General features: G+C 34.8%; 2 protein-coding genes, 1 long non-coding RNA gene and 1 pseudogene across 3 annotated transcripts; 2 read left to right on the forward strand and 2 right to left on the reverse strand.

The window, feature by feature from the left end:
- Positions 1 to 214: 214 nt before the first annotated feature.
- LOC110728814 lies at positions 215 to 1600 on the reverse strand. The gene is made up of 2 exons (XM_021908486.1): positions 1156 to 1600; positions 215 to 875 (listed from the first exon to the last, which is right to left on the reverse strand). The coding sequence occupies exon 2, from the start codon at positions 867 to 869 to the stop codon at positions 396 to 398; it is 474 nt and encodes a 157-aa protein (XP_021764178.1). The 5' UTR covers positions 870 to 875; positions 1156 to 1600; the 3' UTR covers positions 215 to 395.
- Positions 1601 to 2180: 580 nt separating this feature from the next.
- LOC110728815 lies at positions 2181 to 6103 on the forward strand. The gene is made up of 2 exons (XR_002512776.1): positions 2181 to 2832; positions 5739 to 6103. It is a non-coding gene; the product is annotated as an uncharacterized LOC110728815 (long non-coding RNA).
- Positions 6104 to 6684: 581 nt separating this feature from the next.
- On the reverse strand, positions 6685 to 17638 carry LOC110728816 (annotated as a pseudogene).
- A 2044-nt stretch (positions 17639 to 19682) lies between these two features.
- Positions 19683 to 20351, forward strand: LOC110728869. The gene has a single exon (XM_021908540.1). The coding sequence runs from the start codon at positions 19683 to 19685 to the stop codon at positions 20349 to 20351; it is 669 nt and encodes a 222-aa protein (XP_021764232.1).
- The last annotated feature ends 138 nt before the right edge of the window (positions 20352 to 20489 follow it).

Here is a 20489-nt window from a genome sequence, read left to right on the forward strand (position 1 = left end):
AAAATACAGACCAGGTCCAAGCTTCATGTAATGACAAGCAAGAAGGACAAGGATCTCAATCAACTGTGACCCTAGGTCTACTCATTAGTATTTTGTAATAGATAGCCAAGTTTATTAACTACACATGTGTATAGTAGGCAGTATATTTGGTAGTTGAACAATGATTTTGCACAAAGGTGCCTTAACTTTTGTGTCAGCCAATGTAAAACAATTAAAAACATTGTGTTGCAAGTACTAATACGAAATGTGATATGTTTCTACCAAAAAGTTCCATTTCTCATTGATTTAGTTAAAAGTAGTACAAGAAATGTCATCCTAACATCCACACATAATAATTCAACAAAACACAACATAAGTTGGGGATTTTTTTTGTTTCTAAGCATTCCTAAATGAACCTAAGATCTAAAATACATAGCCAGTACCAAACCAAAACAACAAAACACAACAATAACATGTACTGTGAGCATTTTCTTTGTTGTTGCATTGCTGCCATGCACTTCCTTGATCATCTTCTTCCTGTCTGAGCTAAGAGCTTTGCATTTCATCTTCAAGCTGTCAATCTCATTGAGCAAGCACCTCCTTTGTCCACTAACATCATCAACTTCCCTCTTCATGTCATTCAGCTCTCCCTTCATTAGTTTCTTGTCCAGCAGCAAGTTGTTAATCACCTCTGTTTGCCAAGGTGTTCCATCTGGTTGATCCACCCACTCAAAAGCTTTACACCCCCTTGACTCAGTCACAGGATCATAGAATTTGCAGGTCCTAAACTTGCGTCCAGGGTTCTCCCTAGTCCAAGCAGTCAGCCTAGACATTGGAACTCCACATTGGCATTTTTTCTCCTTTGAGGGTGACATGCTAACTGAAGACATTCCCTTCTGAAATTCAGTAAGAACAAGAATGAAATTAATTGTATTTGAACACAATCACCATAATATAACCCTAATTTCAGTAGCCAATTCACATAACAGAAACCCCCAATCTAATTTAATCTTACATGAACCCTAAGTATTTTAATTGAAATTGGGGTTTAATTGACCTCACAAAACGCCCAATTTCAATTACTCTTAGCAAATGCAACATAATCACGCAACGAATTGCCAAAAAATTACAACAGAAATCACGAAAATTGCTAGAGAATTAACGACAATGGCTTACCTTTTTGATGCTTGTTGTCGAGGAGTTCAATTGATTGTTTGATAATTAGAGGGTTTGAGATTGTTAAGGTTGCCCAAAAATACTGATTTGTGAAGAAAATCGCAAAAATTAATCTCCAATCTGCAAGAATTTGGTGTACAAATGAAGAACTAGGTTTAAATAAAAGGGAAATTGAGAGAAATTTGGGAAAAGATCAAAAACTAGCCGTTATGCTGGGCCCCACAAGCGTTTTCCGTCACCTGAGCTCAGATGAGGTGGTAAAACTGATGTTTAATTTTTTTATGAGGTGGTAAAGTAAATGTTTTTTTTTGGAGGTGGTAAATTCGACAAAGTCATTATTTGAAGGTGGTAAAAATGAAAATTTCCTTATTTTATTCAAATTATGAATGCATAACTTGAATGGTTTATATGAAATTTTGTATAAAAACCATCCATTAAATCCACTTTTTTTTTTTTTTTTTTTTGTCTAAAACCACTCATAATAAAATAATGTTGCTTAGGACCACCCAAATCAAAACTTTTGTTGTCAAACGCCAGATATTACAATACATTAAAAAAGGCCCTTAATCATATATAGGCGCCGTTTGTCATCCCTCTTTGACAATAGGAAGATGTTCCTAAGTAATTCTATTTGTCATCATCTAATTAAGAAGATGTAATCAAGATAATAACATGATTTAATTTAAATTTTGAAGTGAAGCCAAGTAGCAACCACCAATTCAACCCAAAAGTAAAGACAACCAAAAGTTTCAATCTACACTAATCAACAATTCATCTAGATACAACCTAATCCCATTCGATGTAAACAAATTAAAACAAAACCGAATAACATATCACTCGAATGTCTCAAACAAACCAAATCCCATCAAGGATAAAGATCAATTCTCAATTGCATCAAAAAAAAAAAAAAAAAAAAAAGCAAAAAGCAAGAAGTGATGTACCTGTGTACAATACACTACTTTTTTTTTATTTATATAGTTTTTTTATTTAAAGTGTTACATGAAGACATCGTTCAATTAGAGAAAAATCTCACACTAAGGAAATCTCACACCAAGGAAGACCTAACTCTCTAAATGTCTAACTGTCTAAGATTCAAATCTTATCAAGTGATAGTAATTGTAACTTGTACTTGTAATTAAGGATCCTCTTATTCTACCCCTACTTCCAAATATTAAGCTCGTAAAATCTGGACTAAAAAAATCGTGAGGGAAACTTGGGACATTCACATTTGGGTAGAAAGAATAGAAAGAGAGAGAAAAGGGCCTACTCAGCTGGTCTATACTCTTCCTAGTCTCCTACACAAACAAAAAATTTCGCCTCATTGTTTTGCTGTCTCTCTCACAAATTTGTTCTGTGTTGCCTCTGAAATCGTGCAAAGCCTAAAGACCAGCTGCACAGCATCAATCTCTCTGCAAAACCACCCTTTCATTAAACAACACAAACTGCTAAACAACAATTTTTCTCATTCATTACTCTCCGATCCTCTGTTATCTCATTTAAAATCCAACCTTCATTTTTTGAGTTTTTTCTTTCTTTTCCTTCTCTCTCTTAGGGTTTGAATATGGTGTTTTTCTCTAATTTTGAAGATGCCCATTTCCCCAAACTTGCTCAATTTCTCTTTTGCTTGAAAACCCATCATTTCTTGGAGTTTTTAGCAAATGGGTTTGCGCTTAATTGGTAATTTCATTGATCTTTTGCTCAATTGAAAATTTGAATTTTGAAGGGAATTATGTCATTTTGTTTTTCCTGTTGATAATTGCTTCTGGGTTTATTTTATGATATTTTTGTGGGAATTTTTTGAACTATGTCTGCTTGTTATATCGTTTTCTTTCATCTAATTATATACATTTCCCTGTTTTTATGCTGCTCGAATTTTAAACTTTGAGATTATCCAAATTAATACTGATTTATTGAGGGTATATGTATAATTTATCTTTTTTTTTTTTTTTTTTTTTTTTTTTTTTTTAACTTGTATTACAAATTCAAGGCCAAAACTTGGATGTGTTTCATGTAAGTAGATTATATATAATATATTCAAATGTAAATAATGAGTTAGCCCTCTAGTGTGTGTGTGTGGGTTTTTTTTTAATAGTATTTTGGCCTTATGTACTTTATATTCAGTCTCAGTCACTTTTTTTTATTTTTGAGGAGACAGTCTCAGTCATATTTGGTTATTGGATATTTGACATTTTCGGATCGGATATTGTTATGGGATATTCCGAATTTTGGGTGGCAGATATATAGATTTTGGATTGTGCTCAAGCCTTTCAATGATTTGTCTTAATCTTAGTTAGAAGGAGTTCTATAACTGTGATTTTAAAAAAAAAAAAAAAAAAAACAATTTTGGAAGTAATGTGGGTATGCGACTAATAAATGTGTCTAGGACATTTAAATGCATTGTCTACCAAGTACCAAGGTGTCCTAGTGATTTCCTTTCTTATGTGAGGATAGCCTGTTTCTTTCACAATTATGATCTCAATCTTTTCATCGATTCTATGTACAATTAGTCTGGAGTGCCTATAACCTCGTGCTCGATTGTTTGTTATTGTTGCCACAATGTGATTAGCTACTTCAGTTTTTTATTAGCCTTTTCCCCATTATTTGCCCTGAAGTTAATGTCATTCATGGATCTTAACAGTGATTCAAGTCAACCATTCCGGTAATATTGAGTATTGTGTTTTGAGAATTCTGTAGGTGATAACATCGTAAATGAAAAAATCGTATGCTGTCATGCTTGATGGGGGCCTTGTCTCTTTGCTTTCTTTACTGGTAGAAAGAAAGTCCTAGTGCCTGACTGCCTGCTACCTTGGCCACAATTGAAACAATCTAGAGTCTGAAAATGGAAGAAGAACTTGTGTGTGTCTTAAGCTGGCCTTTTCTGCTAAACAATTTGTGCTTGTAAAATCCTCACATTGCTCAGAGTCACTGTATTAGTCGTATAGCAATTTGATCATATCTAGTTGCACCAAGCTTAGGCTACGCCTACCAAATGCATTACTTGTTTAGATATAAATTTAGTAGTGATTGTTATTACTTTTTGGCTTGCTTATGTTTTGAATTTTGGTTTGGGCCTGATTTATGATAGATTGTTGGTTATATGTCTATAACTGTGTTTCCATTGTGGTAGTCTTGAACTAATTAGGATTCATGGGTAAGGCTAAGTACATCTGAACTGCTATTTACCTTTTGGTGCTTGCATACTTGGTAATCATTGTTGTCACCTAGTAGGATCAAGGTTGAACATGGACTGAGCACATTTTTAAGTATAGTGAGTTTAGGCAGTTGTAAAATTAGATTTAGTAGGGCAAATTTATTTCATATAGACAAATATTGGGCATTGTAATCTGTAAGGGAGGGTGGTTATTGCACTTGATGGTGTTAATGCTAGGTACGTACGGTAATCAGCTGATCCATTCGATATATGAATTAATTTTGCCAATTGTTTAGTTGATAGAGCTGCTTGCCCAGGTACCATGACTGATTTGCTCCTAGGGCTTATCTATGTTGCACACCTTGCTGCAGTTTCGAGTCTTCAATTGATTTTGTTTGTGTCAGTACCAGTATACAAGTACATAGTAAATTGATATAATTTTTTTATTAAAAATCTTGAATCTTTTCACCTGTGCAAGCTGGTATCATTTTGTAGTTGAATCTGAGGTACATACTTCATACTTCAGAGGCATCCGATTTGTTTGGCCACAGGCATTTGACAATTTAACAGATAAAAATATACATTCTTAAAACTTTTTTTTGCCAAATATGCTTGCCTTTTCCACATCTGCCCACCTTTTTTCGTTGTTGAATTAATTGTATTTTACTAGAGCCAGTGTTTTAATGGGCTAAAAAAGTTGTTTGGTCTTGCTGAAGAATATTAGGGTTGTAATGCCAGAGATTGTAACCACATTGGAAGTTTGATCTATTAATTAGTTATTTAGCAGTAAATCCGTTGTTTGTACATCAACATTCAACAAGGTGATTGTCTAGGGTCAATTAACTTCAGGGAAAATATTGGGGAAAAGGTTGTTTAGTTTTTTAAAAATATTAAAACTAAAATTAAAATCGAGCTGCCTGCTACTGACATATTGGCTGGACATGTTTTTGCTGTATATTCTGCATAGGATGGAATAATTTGCAATTTCTGTTGGAGTTCATTTACATGGTCTATGTGCTGCTTGCACCTCTGTTCAAGTGTGTGCCTCTTTTATTTTGTTTTCTTAAGTAAATAGTTATTTGGATGAATGTAGACTTTATAGATTTCTTATTTACACTTTGTTGAGGTTATTAGATGAGTGCATAGCAAAGTACCGTTTCCTTCCGTCATCACTTTGATCACCCACTAATCTCCTCCTTTCATTGCAATATTTACAGAGGAATAGAATTCCATCTCTTGATCTCAATGTTACTCGTTGATATGATTAATTGAGTGCAGTTTTTAAAAACTATCTTTCTACTTGATGGTTTCACTATAAGAATGAGGCCTAATTGTTTGTTTTCTTTTTGTAACCTTGTTCTGTTCATTGCATATTATGCAGCATTACATATTAACATTGTGTTTTAACAAGCAAAATCTGTATCAATAATAGGTCCAGCAAGAGCCACAGAGACCTGGTAACACAACAGCGAGTACCTTGCGGTACTTTGTTAACGTTGAACTTAATGGTTTGACATTGCATTGATTTGAATTGGAGGAAGTGGTGCAAGGGTGGGGTAGGGGGAATGAAGCAATTGGTCCGTGGAACTCTGGTATGTATATCGAAATTTTCTGTAAAGTATTGGTACACTTTTATTTATCTAAATTACAGCTAAAATGCTGCGATTCATGTATTTATGGAGCTGTGTCACCATAGCCATTTTAGAACTTATGTATTGGTTATTCTGGGGTGATATTTTTTGGATATGTTCTAGGTTGTTATCAGGAAAAGAAATTAAGTTTCTCATATTTTCTGCATTTTATTTCATCTCTAAAGCTACAAAGAGCAGCTTCTTTGTGCACAATTGTTGCCAGTTTAAGATCCATTTTTCTTTCATTTGCGGACATTAGATTTGCTGTAACAAACTCGGCTTCTTTGCAGTTTGAATCGAGGATTATAGTTTAGGTGGGACGTTTGGTAGTATAATGATAAAGAAAATTAAGGACTCTTAGAGATCTTATATTAAGATGTACTGAGTACTCCATAAGCAAGCAAGGCTTTTAACTGTTGGAACATAACTAAGCAAGCAAGCCATTTTGTTAGTATAACTTTGGCCGTGGTAGCCCAAAGTAACATTCATGCTTTGGCCGTGGTAGCCCTAAGTAACATTCTCATGCTTTGGCCGTGGTAGGGGTTTAATCAACGGATAATCATCAATATCATTCGTATGAACTTTACAAGCCTTAACATCATAAAAATAATCAACAAGTAGTTCATCATCACCTCCTTTCATTAAGAAACAATCCTTATTACTTTTAAAACATTTCCGGATGCTCTTAGCTACATTCTTGTAGACATACATAACATAACTTACATAGTGGAACTTATTGCAGATGCATAAGGAACATCTCGCGAATATGATCCATCAGTTGTATACTTGTATAGTTCAAATTACCCCAAATGTTGGTCGTTCTTAACAATCCTCATGACATCAAGATATCTTCCCCCATCAAGAGGACGAGCTAAAAATCATTTATTGTAATCTGTAGCTCTGGTTCTTTTAAACCTCGCCGGAGTGGTAGAAGTTACTAAATCAGGGTTCGGACCTATTTCATGATAAAGTGCTGGACCATGGAACGTGGCAACCGATAGTCTCTCTTTGCTAGTATTAACTACAGCACAATGCAAAACACTGTTGTATATTCCATTGCTCATAATCTACATTGTACAATAGATATAAGACAGACTTAGTTGATGTTAATGAGATCTCTCATGGTATTATTCATTCTTCGATGCAAAATTAACTTGCTACTTGCAAATTTACGTACCTTTAGCACATCCCCGACATTGATTACAAAGGCGTTCGGTATGGGCTTGATCGACACCCACTTGTTATCTTTCTTGATTTGGAGGCCTTCCACATCGTTAACCTCAAGAAGGATTGTGATGAGAGAAATTGAATCACTGTGAGGCGTTAAACCGATCACCTTATCAGGTTGCGGACAGGGTGGATAATAGTTCATCCTCATTGATTGATGTCCTTCTCCAAACACATTATCTTTGAGGTCACTGTTTGTCTAGAGCTTTTGCCATATAATCAAGTATCTTCCTAACAAGCTTTTGTAGTTCGGCTGAGTAATTTTCCAGTGTTTCTCTGTATGAGTTGGTGATAATAGTAATTAGACCCGTACATGAAGATTTAATTATAAACAAGAGAAAAAAAATGACCCATAATGAAATGGAATGACATGAAATTATGAAATTGATTATGTACCGAACCAAATAACTCCTCACTACAAGGATTAGCTTCTGTTAAGTTACTAATGCTAATAATGCAATAGAATTAGATGTAAGAATATTTGCAATTATAACCCCAACTAATCCAATAAATAAGGCTGCAATGAGCTACTTATATTATTTCTCGCTGTCCCTTATTGTTTGCTTCATTTATTTTTCTGCAATTTTCAAAGAACATGCTTGACCATCAACATCTTTAATTATGTATAAAATCATAGAATGTTGAGTTTTGAAAATATATGTTCAAGAGAATCTAATAATGGTAATTTACAATTATAGTAAGAACTAACAAATAGGAAAAGATGGAGTATAGTGTACTTGGTACAAATCAAAATAAAATGAGCCTACTAAGCAAGTTAGCATGCCACAAATAGTCACTAGCTGGACGTGCGATGTTGGGCTCTATTACCTTAGCAAGCCTCACATAATCAGCCTACACGATAAGGCGGGCTTGATACGGCCTAGTTCACTAATGATACCCAGCTTGTTGGCTCGGTCCAACCTATTGTCAATGTCAACTCTACTTGGATGTACTTTAACACACTAATTACACCAAAGTATCTCTCCAATATTTTTAGCCCTTTACATTAGAATTTATGATAATTGATAGTCAATGTTTATGAAAATGCATGGATGAATTGTTCGAAAACTTTGGTACATAGCCGTAAACTTAATAAAGGAAAACAAGGTTGCATAAAAAAAGATTAGAAAAAAAAGTTAACAATTATTAAACCTTAATAACACCAATTAACATGTGAATTGGTCATAGATTCTCACACGTAAATACGTAATAACACCAATTAAAGAAAATGTATTAATGTTTATATATAACTTTGACCTTCATGAAGTTAAAAATAATGATTGATTACCTGTATGAAAGAGGTAGCATGGGAAACAAGTAGGGTTTCCGCAAATGTTTACGTAAGGTGGTTTAGTAAAACATGTCACCCCAGTCCAACTTTTGATCATCTGATACAACAAAGGCTTGTCCAAACCCTTCTATGTCTGTGGAGTTTGCCAATACTTATTCTTTTCATGCACTGGAAGATTGAATAATTCTTCAGTCTCTAACTTGAATTTGTTCACCACCGAAGAGTTTACCCCATGATTTACGAGCTGCATTTACATTTTATATCTTTGTATAAGACCTCTAGTTTAGCATACTAACACTAGCTATTAAGTTTCGAGTACTTAGTTTGAAAGATGAAACAATAGTAAAATGTCTAACAATAATAGTTATACATAAAAATTGACTTTGAAAGGTCAAATATATGACAATTGTAAATAATATATATGAAATTATGAATGGAGGAGGGAATACATTGTGAACAATATGCCTAACAGTTCTAAAATAGAGTGCTCATTTTGTCTGTTAACAAAAAAAAAAAAACCTTAATTTATTAGCTTTTAAAATGGGATGACTTTTGAGTGGCCACAATAAAATTGTGGCCATTGTATTAGATCAAATCACAGCCATTTATTTTAATTGACTAATATGAATCATTGATATTATGTTTATTTTATTTAAAAATTTGACCCAAAAAAATTATAAAAATACCACGTTCTGCATCATACAATCAATTAAATCATAGATCATTTTTCGGATTGTATAAGACAAAATTCCATTGAATCGAATTATTTATGAGCTAATCAGGTTCAAATTCATCAAAGTCTGTTTATTTAGGTTTGATTAGATTCTTATCAACCCTAGTAACAAATTGGCATCTCTATGATCCAAACCAACTGGCCACCATTAAATCATTTGAATAAGACCATCTGCAAATCAACCTCAGCCTAATCTTCGACAACAATCAGATTTTTCCAATTCTCTAGCACTTTCCCTAAATAATCTTAAACAACCTCCCACAACCCAAAAATAATTAATGAACGCAATCACAAATGAATGCAGAGAAGCTCAAATCCGTAAAATTATTCACCAATTTCAATAAAAAGTAACCCCAAAAACAGGCAAACAAAGATTGAAGAGAAGTAAAGGAAAAAAAATTACAGAGTAAACAAAGAAGAAACTGAAAGAAAAACTAATAATTGAACGTGGTATTGTTTTTATTTTATTTTTTGTCAAATTTTTTTTAATTACGGAGTATAAAATAAAAAGTAAATCATATGAGATCAACGGATTACATTAGCCACTAAAAATGAACTGTTGTGATTTGATTTAATACAATGGCCACAATTTTAACTATGGCCATTTGAAAACTGTCCCATTTTATAATCAAACTTTAACTTAAAAGTTTTGACCAAAACTTTTCATTAACTATATAATAAAATATAGTCTCAATGTATAATTTATAACATCACCTTTTAAAACTTTTGTCAACATTTTTTTTTTTTGGATATTTGGATTTTAACACCAGACAAAAGGCTGAAAATGGTTTTTAACACCCAAAAAAAAAAATAAATTATTTTAACATTACATAAAAAATTAAAAATTTGAAGTTACCACCAAAATCTTGATTCCGTCAACAGAACTGTTACTGGGGCCCACTCCAACGGATAATTTTTTTAAATCTCTCTATATATACACGATTCTCCCAATTATCCCTTTTTGTAACCAAATTTTTGTTCGAATTTAGTAGAATCAGATCGAATTGCATCCAAAAAACCAAAATTACTGAAGCATTGTTTGATTTTTGAGAAGAGGAAGAGATTGAAGCTGCTGAAACAGGTAATTAGTGTGTTCATACGATGACAACAAATTATGTGTAATCAAATTGGAGAAATATAGTTCGTTTGTTTGGTAATTATGGTTTAAATTCATTACGTTTATTATTTTCAATTGTTTTGTACTCGAATTGATGGTTGGATTATGTTATCTATGCATGTAACTGGCCAGTTACAAAATTAGGGTTCATTACAAATTGAAATTGGGGCTTTTCGTATTAGGTAATTAAAAATGAAAATTGTTGTTGACAATGTTAATTCGTTAGTGTACAAATCTGTAAATGTGATTGTTGATCTAAAATTGATGCAGATTATGTCATTTATTAGCTCTTCCCCTTCTAAGGAAAAAAATGCCAGTGTGGTGTGCCAATGGCCAAGCTCACTAGCTGGACAAGGGAGAATCTAGGCAGGTGTACAAATCTGTAAATGTGATTGTTGATCTAAAATTGATGCAAATTATGTCATTTATTATCTCTTCCCCTTCTAAGGAAAAAAAATGCCAGTGTGGTGCGCCAATGGCCAAGCTCACTAGCTGGACAAGGGAGAATCTAGGCAGGAAGTTCATATCTTGTAAGTTTTATGACCCAATCACAGAAACTAGGGGTTGCAAAGCTTTCGAATGGGTTGATCAACTTGATGGAACAGATTGACAAACAGGGGTTATCAACAACTTGTTGTTGGATAAGAAGCTGCTAAAGGGTGAAGTTAATGAATTGAAAAGGGAAGTTGATGAAATCAGTGGCCAAAGGAGGTGCCTACTTAATGAAGTTGATAATTTGAAGATGAGATGCAAGGCCTTGAACGCTGACAAGAAGAGAATGAACAGGGAGTGCAATGAAGGGAAAATGTCTTCAATCAACTGTTTTGGTTGGGTGGGCATGGCCATTTGTATTGGTTTGTCAATGGGTGTAGTTTTCCTAATGGTTAGGGGTGTTTAATAGTAAGCTGTATTAAGTAGTTATAATTTCTTGTAATGACTTGAAGTGTTATGAGTTTGGTTTTAGTGATATATATATATGTATTTCAATCAACCTATTTATGACTTGTCTAAGTTGTTAAATTGAGAATGTTTAAACATTGGAAAAGGATTTAAACATGTGAAACACTAAAACATGGGAAATATGTGAAACACTTGCATGTATTAAAGTTATAGGAATACATTGAAAATGGAACTAAGCACTTCAACTATAGGTTGACAAAAGAAGCTTACTTGAAACTGTTTTAATGGCAATCAAAGCCATGCAAAATCTACAATAATGTATCCAAATGTTCAAATGGCAATTAAAGACATAGAAAAACTACCAAAATAGATTAAACATACACAATGTTTTCTAAGCAGTCATGAGTACATCACTGAGTGAGGTTTAACTTGCTGAAGGTTTGCAGCTTGGCCCTTGTTACAACACCTGTTTGGAGTGGTTGTTGAACTGTGGGTGTTGCAGGTTGACTTGAGGAAGCCTTTGTCTTTGTTTTTGGTTAACTTGAGCTAGGCTGACTTGAGCTTGGGTGCCTTGACTGTAACTGTGCTTGCTTGCTTAATGACAGACAACCTTCTTGTTCTTGAGGAAACACTTTTTGTTTGCTATGCTGTTTGGTCCTGCCCCAATTGCACTCTATGACAGGGATTCAAAAATAAAAAGTTAGTGGAATAACATACATAAAGGTAAAACAAAGGGGGAGTTGGTGTAATGCTTGTGTTACCTTTTTTTGTAGCTCTAATCTCTTTGTTGTTCCTCTCCTCCACCATCCAAGGAGTGTTCAAGGGGGGTCTGCCTGCTGACCTTGTCACATTTGTATCTGGTGCACCAGGTTGCTTGCAGGTCTTGGCATAATGCCCAAATCCCCCACAGTGATTGCATTGCTTCTTCCTCTTTATTGTGCTTGGTTGACCACCTGCAGTAGAACATTCTCCTGGCTCAAGCTTCCTTTTTTTGCTCTTTGGTCTCCCAGGTTGCACCTTAAAAGAAGGAGGTTGTGGTTCCCTCATTTTGACTCTCTCCCAGTGCTTGGGACCAGGCATTGGTTGGACAACTGGTTCATAAGCAGCCTTGTATGTGTCCATGGTATAGCATGGGTCAACATATGCCTCTATGTCACCCCTCATATCCAATATGCATGCATAAGCATGAACACAAGGAATGTCAGTGAGTTCCCAATGGTAACAAGTGCAGGTTTCCTTATCCAAATCAACCAACACTTGGTCATCCTTCAGCTGCACCTCAAATGTATTCCCTCTTGATGGTTGCACCACACAGGACCTAGCCACAAAGTCTATCCTTCCCAGAACATTCCTCACATATGGCACTAAGTTGCTTGTAATTGTTTTTGAATCCTCCCACTTTTCATTATTCCTATTCATTATATACCTCCTCATCCATTCCATTTGGGTGAGGATAGGTTTATCTCTGGAAGGCCTAATTACTGCATTGAAAGTCTCACGAATGTTGTTCAACAACATGTTGGACTTGCAGTTTGGTGTAAATGCATGTCTACACCAATGAATGGTTGGAATGTTGACTAAATACTCATATGCCTCTTCATCAAGGAATTTGATAGACTCCATGGCCATTTCATACTCAAACTGACAATATGCAATGACATACCAGTTGAGGACAACATGTATAAAAGCTAGACATATATAACAGATCAAGACAATTAAGCATATAAAAGCATACCAATATGCAGGACAATTAAGCATATAAAAGCATAAGTTAGCTTCTTAAAGCAAACCAACTTACATAAGTGGTAACCCTGGCTGCACTCCAAAATAGCTCCTTGAAGGTTGATCCAGCAAATTTGAGCTTGAAGTTAGCCCAAATATGCGTAACACAAAACCTTTGTTCTACTTTGGGAATAACATCAGCCATTGCTGTAATTAAACCCTACCAAATGCAGATAGAAGTAAACTCATAAGCCAATCACATATATACACATAAAAACTTAAAAATTGAACCTAAATACTTAAGAGGGAAACAGAAGCATACCTTCTGCCTGTTAGACATGATGGTTAGCCCAGCTCCTTGGTCATGTTTAAACATTGCCATAAGTGATTCCAAGAACCAACCCCAAGTTTCGTGGTTTTCTATCTCCACTGTAGCCCAAGCTAGAGGAAATAAGTTGTTATTCCCATCCTTAACCACTGCCACCAGAATTTGCCCTGGATAGGCACCTTTGAGGTGACAACCATCCAACCCTATTAGTGGCCTAAGACCTTTTGAAAAACCATCTCTGAGTGGCCTTAAACAAATGAACATCCTCATGAACAAGGGTGGCTCTGGCCTGTCAATACCATCAACAACAACATTGCACCCAGAACCAAGGTTATACTTCATCAAAGCTTTCCCATAATCCCACACCCTTGCATACTGCTCCCTAGCTGAACCAAATATGATCAGTTTTGCCCTACACCTAGCTACCCATGCCTTAAAATAAGTCACTTCAATTCCTAAATTATTCAAAATCCTAGCCCTAATCTCTTTAATTCTCCAACCAGGGTTACTCCTAAACTCTTCAAGATACCTCTCTGCTATATATTCAGCAGTAATCATCTTGTTTTTCTTCACTCTGAAGTAAGTATGTTTTAATTTCAAGCTTTTAATTTGCCAAGTTTGCTGCTTAACAAGTTTTGATGCAAACACCTTGAAATGACACTTTACTCCCCCCACACATGTACAAGCAGGCATTTTACAGGTGTAACTATTGAACTCACAGTCACATCTATGCCTACACTGAATTGTAATCCTTGTACTGTCATTATGCAAGTAGTAGAACTCATACCTTTTTTAAATGGCATGAAGTCTTAAGGCCCTCCTTAAGACTGAAGCATTATTGAATTTCTAACTTAACTTCAACTGGATTGGGTTGTCAAAGTCCACATCAGCATTAAACCATGGAGCAAAGTCCTCTTCCTCATCAGATCCACACAAAATCCTTGAATCATCTGAATCACCATCAGTCTCTGGCTCCACCTTCAGTTTTCCAACATCCAAGTCATCCCTCAACTCTGACCTCTTATCTTTAACAACCCCCTCATCTATTTCACTCCCCAAACATTTCCTAAGGCTTTTGTTCACCTTGTACAAGATCTCCTTTGACCCTTCAATATACCATTCCTCATCCCCTTCATCATATTATTCTTCATTAGGTTCCCAATCCTGGTCCTCATCATTCAAATCTGAACTTGAATACCCAGATCCTTCACCTCCATCATCCTCCTCATCATCAAACCTCAATACTTTAGCCTTTGCTGAGGCTTTCCCTTTCAACTTAGCCTTTTCATTTGCAAAACTAGAAGCTCCTACTTCTGCAACCTTCTCTTTCCCTTTCTTTGTGACAAATATCTCCCTAGGTGGACTCTCCTCCTTTTGTTTAGTTTCCGTCTTTTTAAACCTAGGGCTCCTCCTAACACTCACAGTAGTTGAACTTCCTACCTTCTTGCCCTTTTTATTTGTCTTTAGTGGATTGAGTTGGGCCTCCTTTATGGGCTTACTAGGAGCTTGTGCTGTTACAAAAACTTCAACATACCCCTCTGCATTTATTGTCTTTAAAAGGCCCTTAACTTCTTCACTGTTAACTAGTTCCCTTTTCCCAGTGTTAAAGGTTTTCCCCTTCTGCCTATACCAACAGTTGTAATGCATAGGCACAACCATGTCACCATTAACAAATCCATGAATTGCAGCTGTTCTAATCAAATGCACATTCAACTTAGAAACCTAAACTTTCCTGTACCAGTAACACCAACCACCACACCAACACAGCAGCTGCCTGTCTTTGCTAACTCTTTTAGGGACAAAAGCACCTCCCACTCTAAGGCAGATGTCAACCATACCATCATTGTCAACCATTATCTACCCACCAGTGAAAGAGATATAATACATATTAAAAGCCATTTAATATTTCAATAATGTATCAATACATGCACATTATGAATAAACAAATCCATCCCAATTTTCAAACTTACACTACAAAGCACCAATTCCAACATTTATGCATAAACAATTGAAACTACACAATTGAAACCCAATTCAGGTACTCAGTAACATAAATTAATAAACAAATCACACATTGCATGTACAGTTAATAGTAGCTTAATTAACAATAAACCACTTTAATTAATCTCTAATTTCAATTAAGGACTCCAATTAACCTAAGTCGCATAGTCAATTGCAGAAAATTGATTATTTTAGGGTTTCCTACTCTGTTGCCAAAACTGACCCTAATTTAGCCAAAAATTGCTATTTTAACACCAGTAATAGACGAAATAGCTATCAAAAGATAAAAAAAATACCTTCTTTGGTGTCAGATTTCCAGCAACTTTCGCCCTTTTCTAGTTGATGAAGATGGGTGAAAATGTGAAAATTCAATGTGAAAATGTAAAATGTGAAAATTCAATGTGAAAATGTAAAATGTGAAAATTCAATGTGAAATTCTTCAAGATTCAGAAAGAATTCAATGAAGATGGTTGGTGATAATTCAATGAAGGAAGAAGGTACGTGTTTTGCTGGGTGAAAATTGGAGGTAAAACCAAATCCTGGGACCCACGTCAATTTTCCGTCACATAAAACGTTAACTGGTGGTAACTTCAAATTTTTAATTTTTTATGTGGTGTTAAATAGATTTTTTATTTTTTATTTTGGGGGTGTTAAAAACCATTTTCATCCTTTTGTCTGGTGTTAAAATCCAAAATATCCTTTTTTTTTTACGAATTGTTAATACATTATTAAAGATAGTGATGATCAAGGTATTTTTTAAAACCGTACAAAGTAGAATTGAACGCTTTATTTGAGACAGAGGGATAATGTCAAATTGGGGTATTTATTTCAAAACGGAGGAAGTTTTTCTTGAATTGGAAAAGTTGCTGAAACAATTATTGGTTGTGAATTTGTGATTTCAAAATGTGAGCACATTTGCACAACCAAAAGAGTCACGTGTCTTCCTATTTAACAGGACAAATCAAGAGAAAAAAAATTATATCTTCAAACATTGATTATATGATTTACTTCCTTCGTTTTTAAATACTTGTTCCACTTTTTATTTCGGGCCGTTTTTAAATACTTGCTCAATTTCCTAATTTAGAAAATAAAATTTACAATATTTAATTCACTTCTCTCAACTAATGGGCTCAACACAAACCATATTTTATTAATTTCATATTCTCTCTTTTTCATTTCTCTTAACTACTTTTGTTTTTTACTATTTATTATTCTTCCACCTACCCCTACTACCTCCATATTTTATTACTTTCTCCAATTTCTTCTAAAATTCCGCACATGAAGAAATGGAGCAAGTATTTAAAAATGGAGGGAGTACTAATAATGGAACAAACAAGTTATATCTTCTTGTTATTTGTGCCTAAAAAAAGATATGACAAATAAACTTTGTATTCCAAACTCCCTTATATTCCTGTGATCTAGTAATCAAATTTCATGGAACTCTTTTAAGGAATTTCTCTTATCTTCCTCTCTAGTTAACAACACTTTGTTTGAATTGAAGGAAATGGAGAGAAAGGAAGGGAAGGAAAATGAAGGATGATATCTTATATTTTGGATAACAAAAGAGAAAGAAAGGAAATTGGAGGGGAGAGGAATGGCGAGATAAAATAGTAAGAAATTGATTTCTCTAACAAAAGAGATATTTGGAAGGAAAACCCATCTTTTGGTTGAGGCTTAAGAATATGTTTTATACTCTATCACGCGCCTCACCGCGTTTAATATTCCGCTTTGAAAGGAGGGGTGGATGAGATTTAAATCCGTGACCTTTTTATCACATTTGCTTCGATACCAAGTTAAAAGACCAACTTAACCAAAAGTTTAAGCTTATGGTTAAGGCCTAGGAATATGTTTTATACTCTATTACCTTTTCTCCTCCCCTTTCTCTACCCGAACACACGGTAAGTTTTCTATAACTTTCATAATTACGTCTTTTCCTATCAAGATTATCTTTCTTTACATAATGAATATATCTTATCCACATGTGCACTCTAGCTCCAGTTGATACCCAATAAGAAAAATGATTATCGAGTGTGTTCTTGTCAATCCAATTCATAAATTAATATGCTGTTTTATAATATTAATTTCCAAAACATATACTATGTACGAAGTATTACTTATATGTGTTATTATTTTTTTTTTAAGAAAAACTTATATGTGTTATTAAATATATTAATTAAATTTATACAAAAAAAAATAAAAATTGCAAATAAGAACCTTCTAAAACGATTGAGACGAATTTAAACCTGAAAAAAGGCCCCACTCTTGGCATGCTAAGTGCAACTTCTTCAATTCATCTCCATCTCCACTAATTAAATCTTCCATGTTGATAATTGGTAACTGAAGATGATTATTAGAACAATAATTTTCTTTACTTTCGTAATATCATCTAATATTATTGGAGGCTCTTGATCAGATCGGATCGATGTATCTTTCAGGAATTTCTTTTAGACAACAACCTTTGAATAACTCTTGAACACTTGGTACTATAATTGATTTTCTTAGGCTCACTGTTTTTCCTTCACCTTCCATCTCTCTCTCTCTCTTTCTCTCTCACACCCTCTTTTTTACAGTTTTTTTTTTTTTTTTTTTTTTTTTTTTTTTTTTTTTTTGGATAGACTTAAGTTGAGAAATGCTAAATATATATAATTTCTCCAAGGGGTATATGTGGTCCAGTTTGGCGCGGTTTGGGGCATAACCCAAACCACACCATATATTATGGTTTGATATTTTGCTGAATCATACCAAATTGTATGGCATGTCAAATCGGACCAAATCGAACCGCATTAAAACCGTATGTTGCGATTTAGTTTACGATTTTACAATTTTATTTTATTTTTTTAAGCAATGATACTGTAGGGATTTTTCACTCCGCCCTACATGTGAGTCATGTTTTTAAGTATGACGGCTCTCCAAGGTAAAGAAGCTAGAGAAAAAGAGTCGCCAACAAGTTTTAGGAACTTGTAAACCGTTCATGATTATGAAGGTTACATTACACCCCATCCACAATCACAGAGATTGTTAACTCCATAGTGGTGCGGAACCATGACAGAATGTTTGGAGATGATGGTACGAATATGACTTCCAAAGAAGTCAAACTTGCCCTAAAATAGTCCTCTACTTCTTTCTTATTGATGTTCATGCGCGCTTTTTGATTAACATACATACATCAAATTAATCCTAAACCTATTTAATCTATGTTGGTTGATTATTAATACACAATTAATTCTAATATTGGTGATCATCACTTGAATTAAAATCATGTTAAACCTAAATCCAATTATTAGTTATCTTATTAGGCGTGATTTCAATTACAAATTCCCTTTAAACCTGCAAAAGGGACGTGATCAAGCAATAGCAATAAATCATGACTAATCAAAAGGGACGTTTTTTTTATGTGCAACTTTGGGCATTATTATGGTTCACGAAGCAAAAGATTGAAGGGTAAAGTTTAGGAAAAGTAAGTGAGTTTAATTAAAGGGGGAGGAGAGAGAAAGTGTGGCCACCCACAATGAATTTTGGTGGGAAATTATGGCAGAAAATGCATGTGGGGTATTTCCCCCCAAAAAAACCACCGAAAATTTCAAGGATGGTTTTTTTTGGGTTGAAATTTTTGTTTCCCCCCAATTTTTTAAAAAAAACCTGCCAATCTCAATTATTTTCAAAAAATTTAGGGGGCTATATAACCAGCCAACCCACCATTAAATTTCAGAATTCAGCATTTAAGGAGGGAATAAAAGCATCCTCCATTGTCACACATTAAATACAACCATAAATGTTTGAAGCTGGGTTACACACACCAGCAAAAACAGAGTTCCTTCACCCAAAAATTACACCTTCCTACCTTAACCGTTACGGTTAGCTTAATTACAAACTACCTAAACACCAGCAAAAACAAAGTTCCTTCACCCAAAAATTACACCTTCCTACCTTAACCGTTACGGTTAGCTTAATTACAAACTACCTAAACTGTTCACAGCTTTACAAAAAAAGGGTTGCGCTGCTGTCATTACTGCACAACTGGGTTTAGTCTTCATCTTCAACCCAAAAAATCAGCAGGCCCCTCACTCCATCTCCCTGTGCTTGCAAAAAACACAGACATGGCAGAAAATGGTGATTTTGTTTTTTTTGATATCGAACACATTCTAAATGAAGAACATATGGCAGAGTTGGGGTTCGATGAAGAAGAAGAGATACAGGATGCAGGCATTTGGGAGTACGATTCAGAAGATGAAATCATGGATGCTAACCAAGAAGAACAACAACAGCAACAACACACAGACACTGATTTTGAACACACACAAATGCAACAGCAAGCTCATGAAGGGACTCATAGTGTATGCAGAAAGCAACTAACAATGCAGCAAAGAAGGAAAATTGTTGATGCAATTTTGGTGAAAATGAACAATGGGACATTACCAAGGGTCACATGAAGCAATTATCATCTGATTTCAATGTTCACAAATCAACAATCACAAGAATCTTCACAGACATAAAAAGGCAGCTGGCAATAGGGGACTTGATTGATGTCAGGACTAAAAAAATTGGCAAAACAGGGAGAAAGCCATTGCAAATTTCTGATGAAACTCTCCAGTCAGTCCCATTACATTTAAGGCAGACAGAAAGGAGCTATGCAGGAGCATTGAAGATCAGTCTTAGTACATTTCACAATTTGAAGAAGAGAGGAAGGCTAAGAACACACACATGCTGCAACAAACCATTGCTGACATCAGACCATAAGGTTGCCAGACTAAGATGGATTTTGTCACATATAAATCCAATTACAGGGAATGAGGACCCCACATTTGTTGACATGAGGAATGTCATACACTGTGATGAGAAGTGGTTCTACTTAAACCCTGATAAAAGGAGGTTTTATCTACTGTCAAGTGAAGAGGATCCTTACATGGCAGTTCAGTCAAGAAGATTCAAGCTCAAGCCAATGTTCATGGAAACTATAGGGAAGCCATTATATGGCATAAATGGAGAAATGTTACATGATGGGAAGTATGGCATCTTCCCATTCACTGTCCAGCAAGTAGCACAGAAATCAAGCAAGAAAAGAGCAAGAGGGACTATGGAAACAAAGGCACTCTAGAATATAAACAAAGAAGTAATCAGAGAGATGCTGCTAACAAAGGTCATTCCAGCAATCATGTCAAAGTGGCCTGAAGGTCTGCCCAAGGATATGGTCATCCAATGGGACAATACAAGGCCTCACCAAGTTCCTACTGAT

Source organism: Chenopodium quinoa, unplaced genomic scaffold (genome assembly GCF_001683475.1).
Source record: "Chenopodium quinoa cultivar QQ74 unplaced genomic scaffold, ASM168347v1, whole genome shotgun sequence".
Classification (NCBI taxonomy): domain Eukaryota; kingdom Viridiplantae; phylum Streptophyta; class Magnoliopsida; order Caryophyllales; family Amaranthaceae; genus Chenopodium; species Chenopodium quinoa.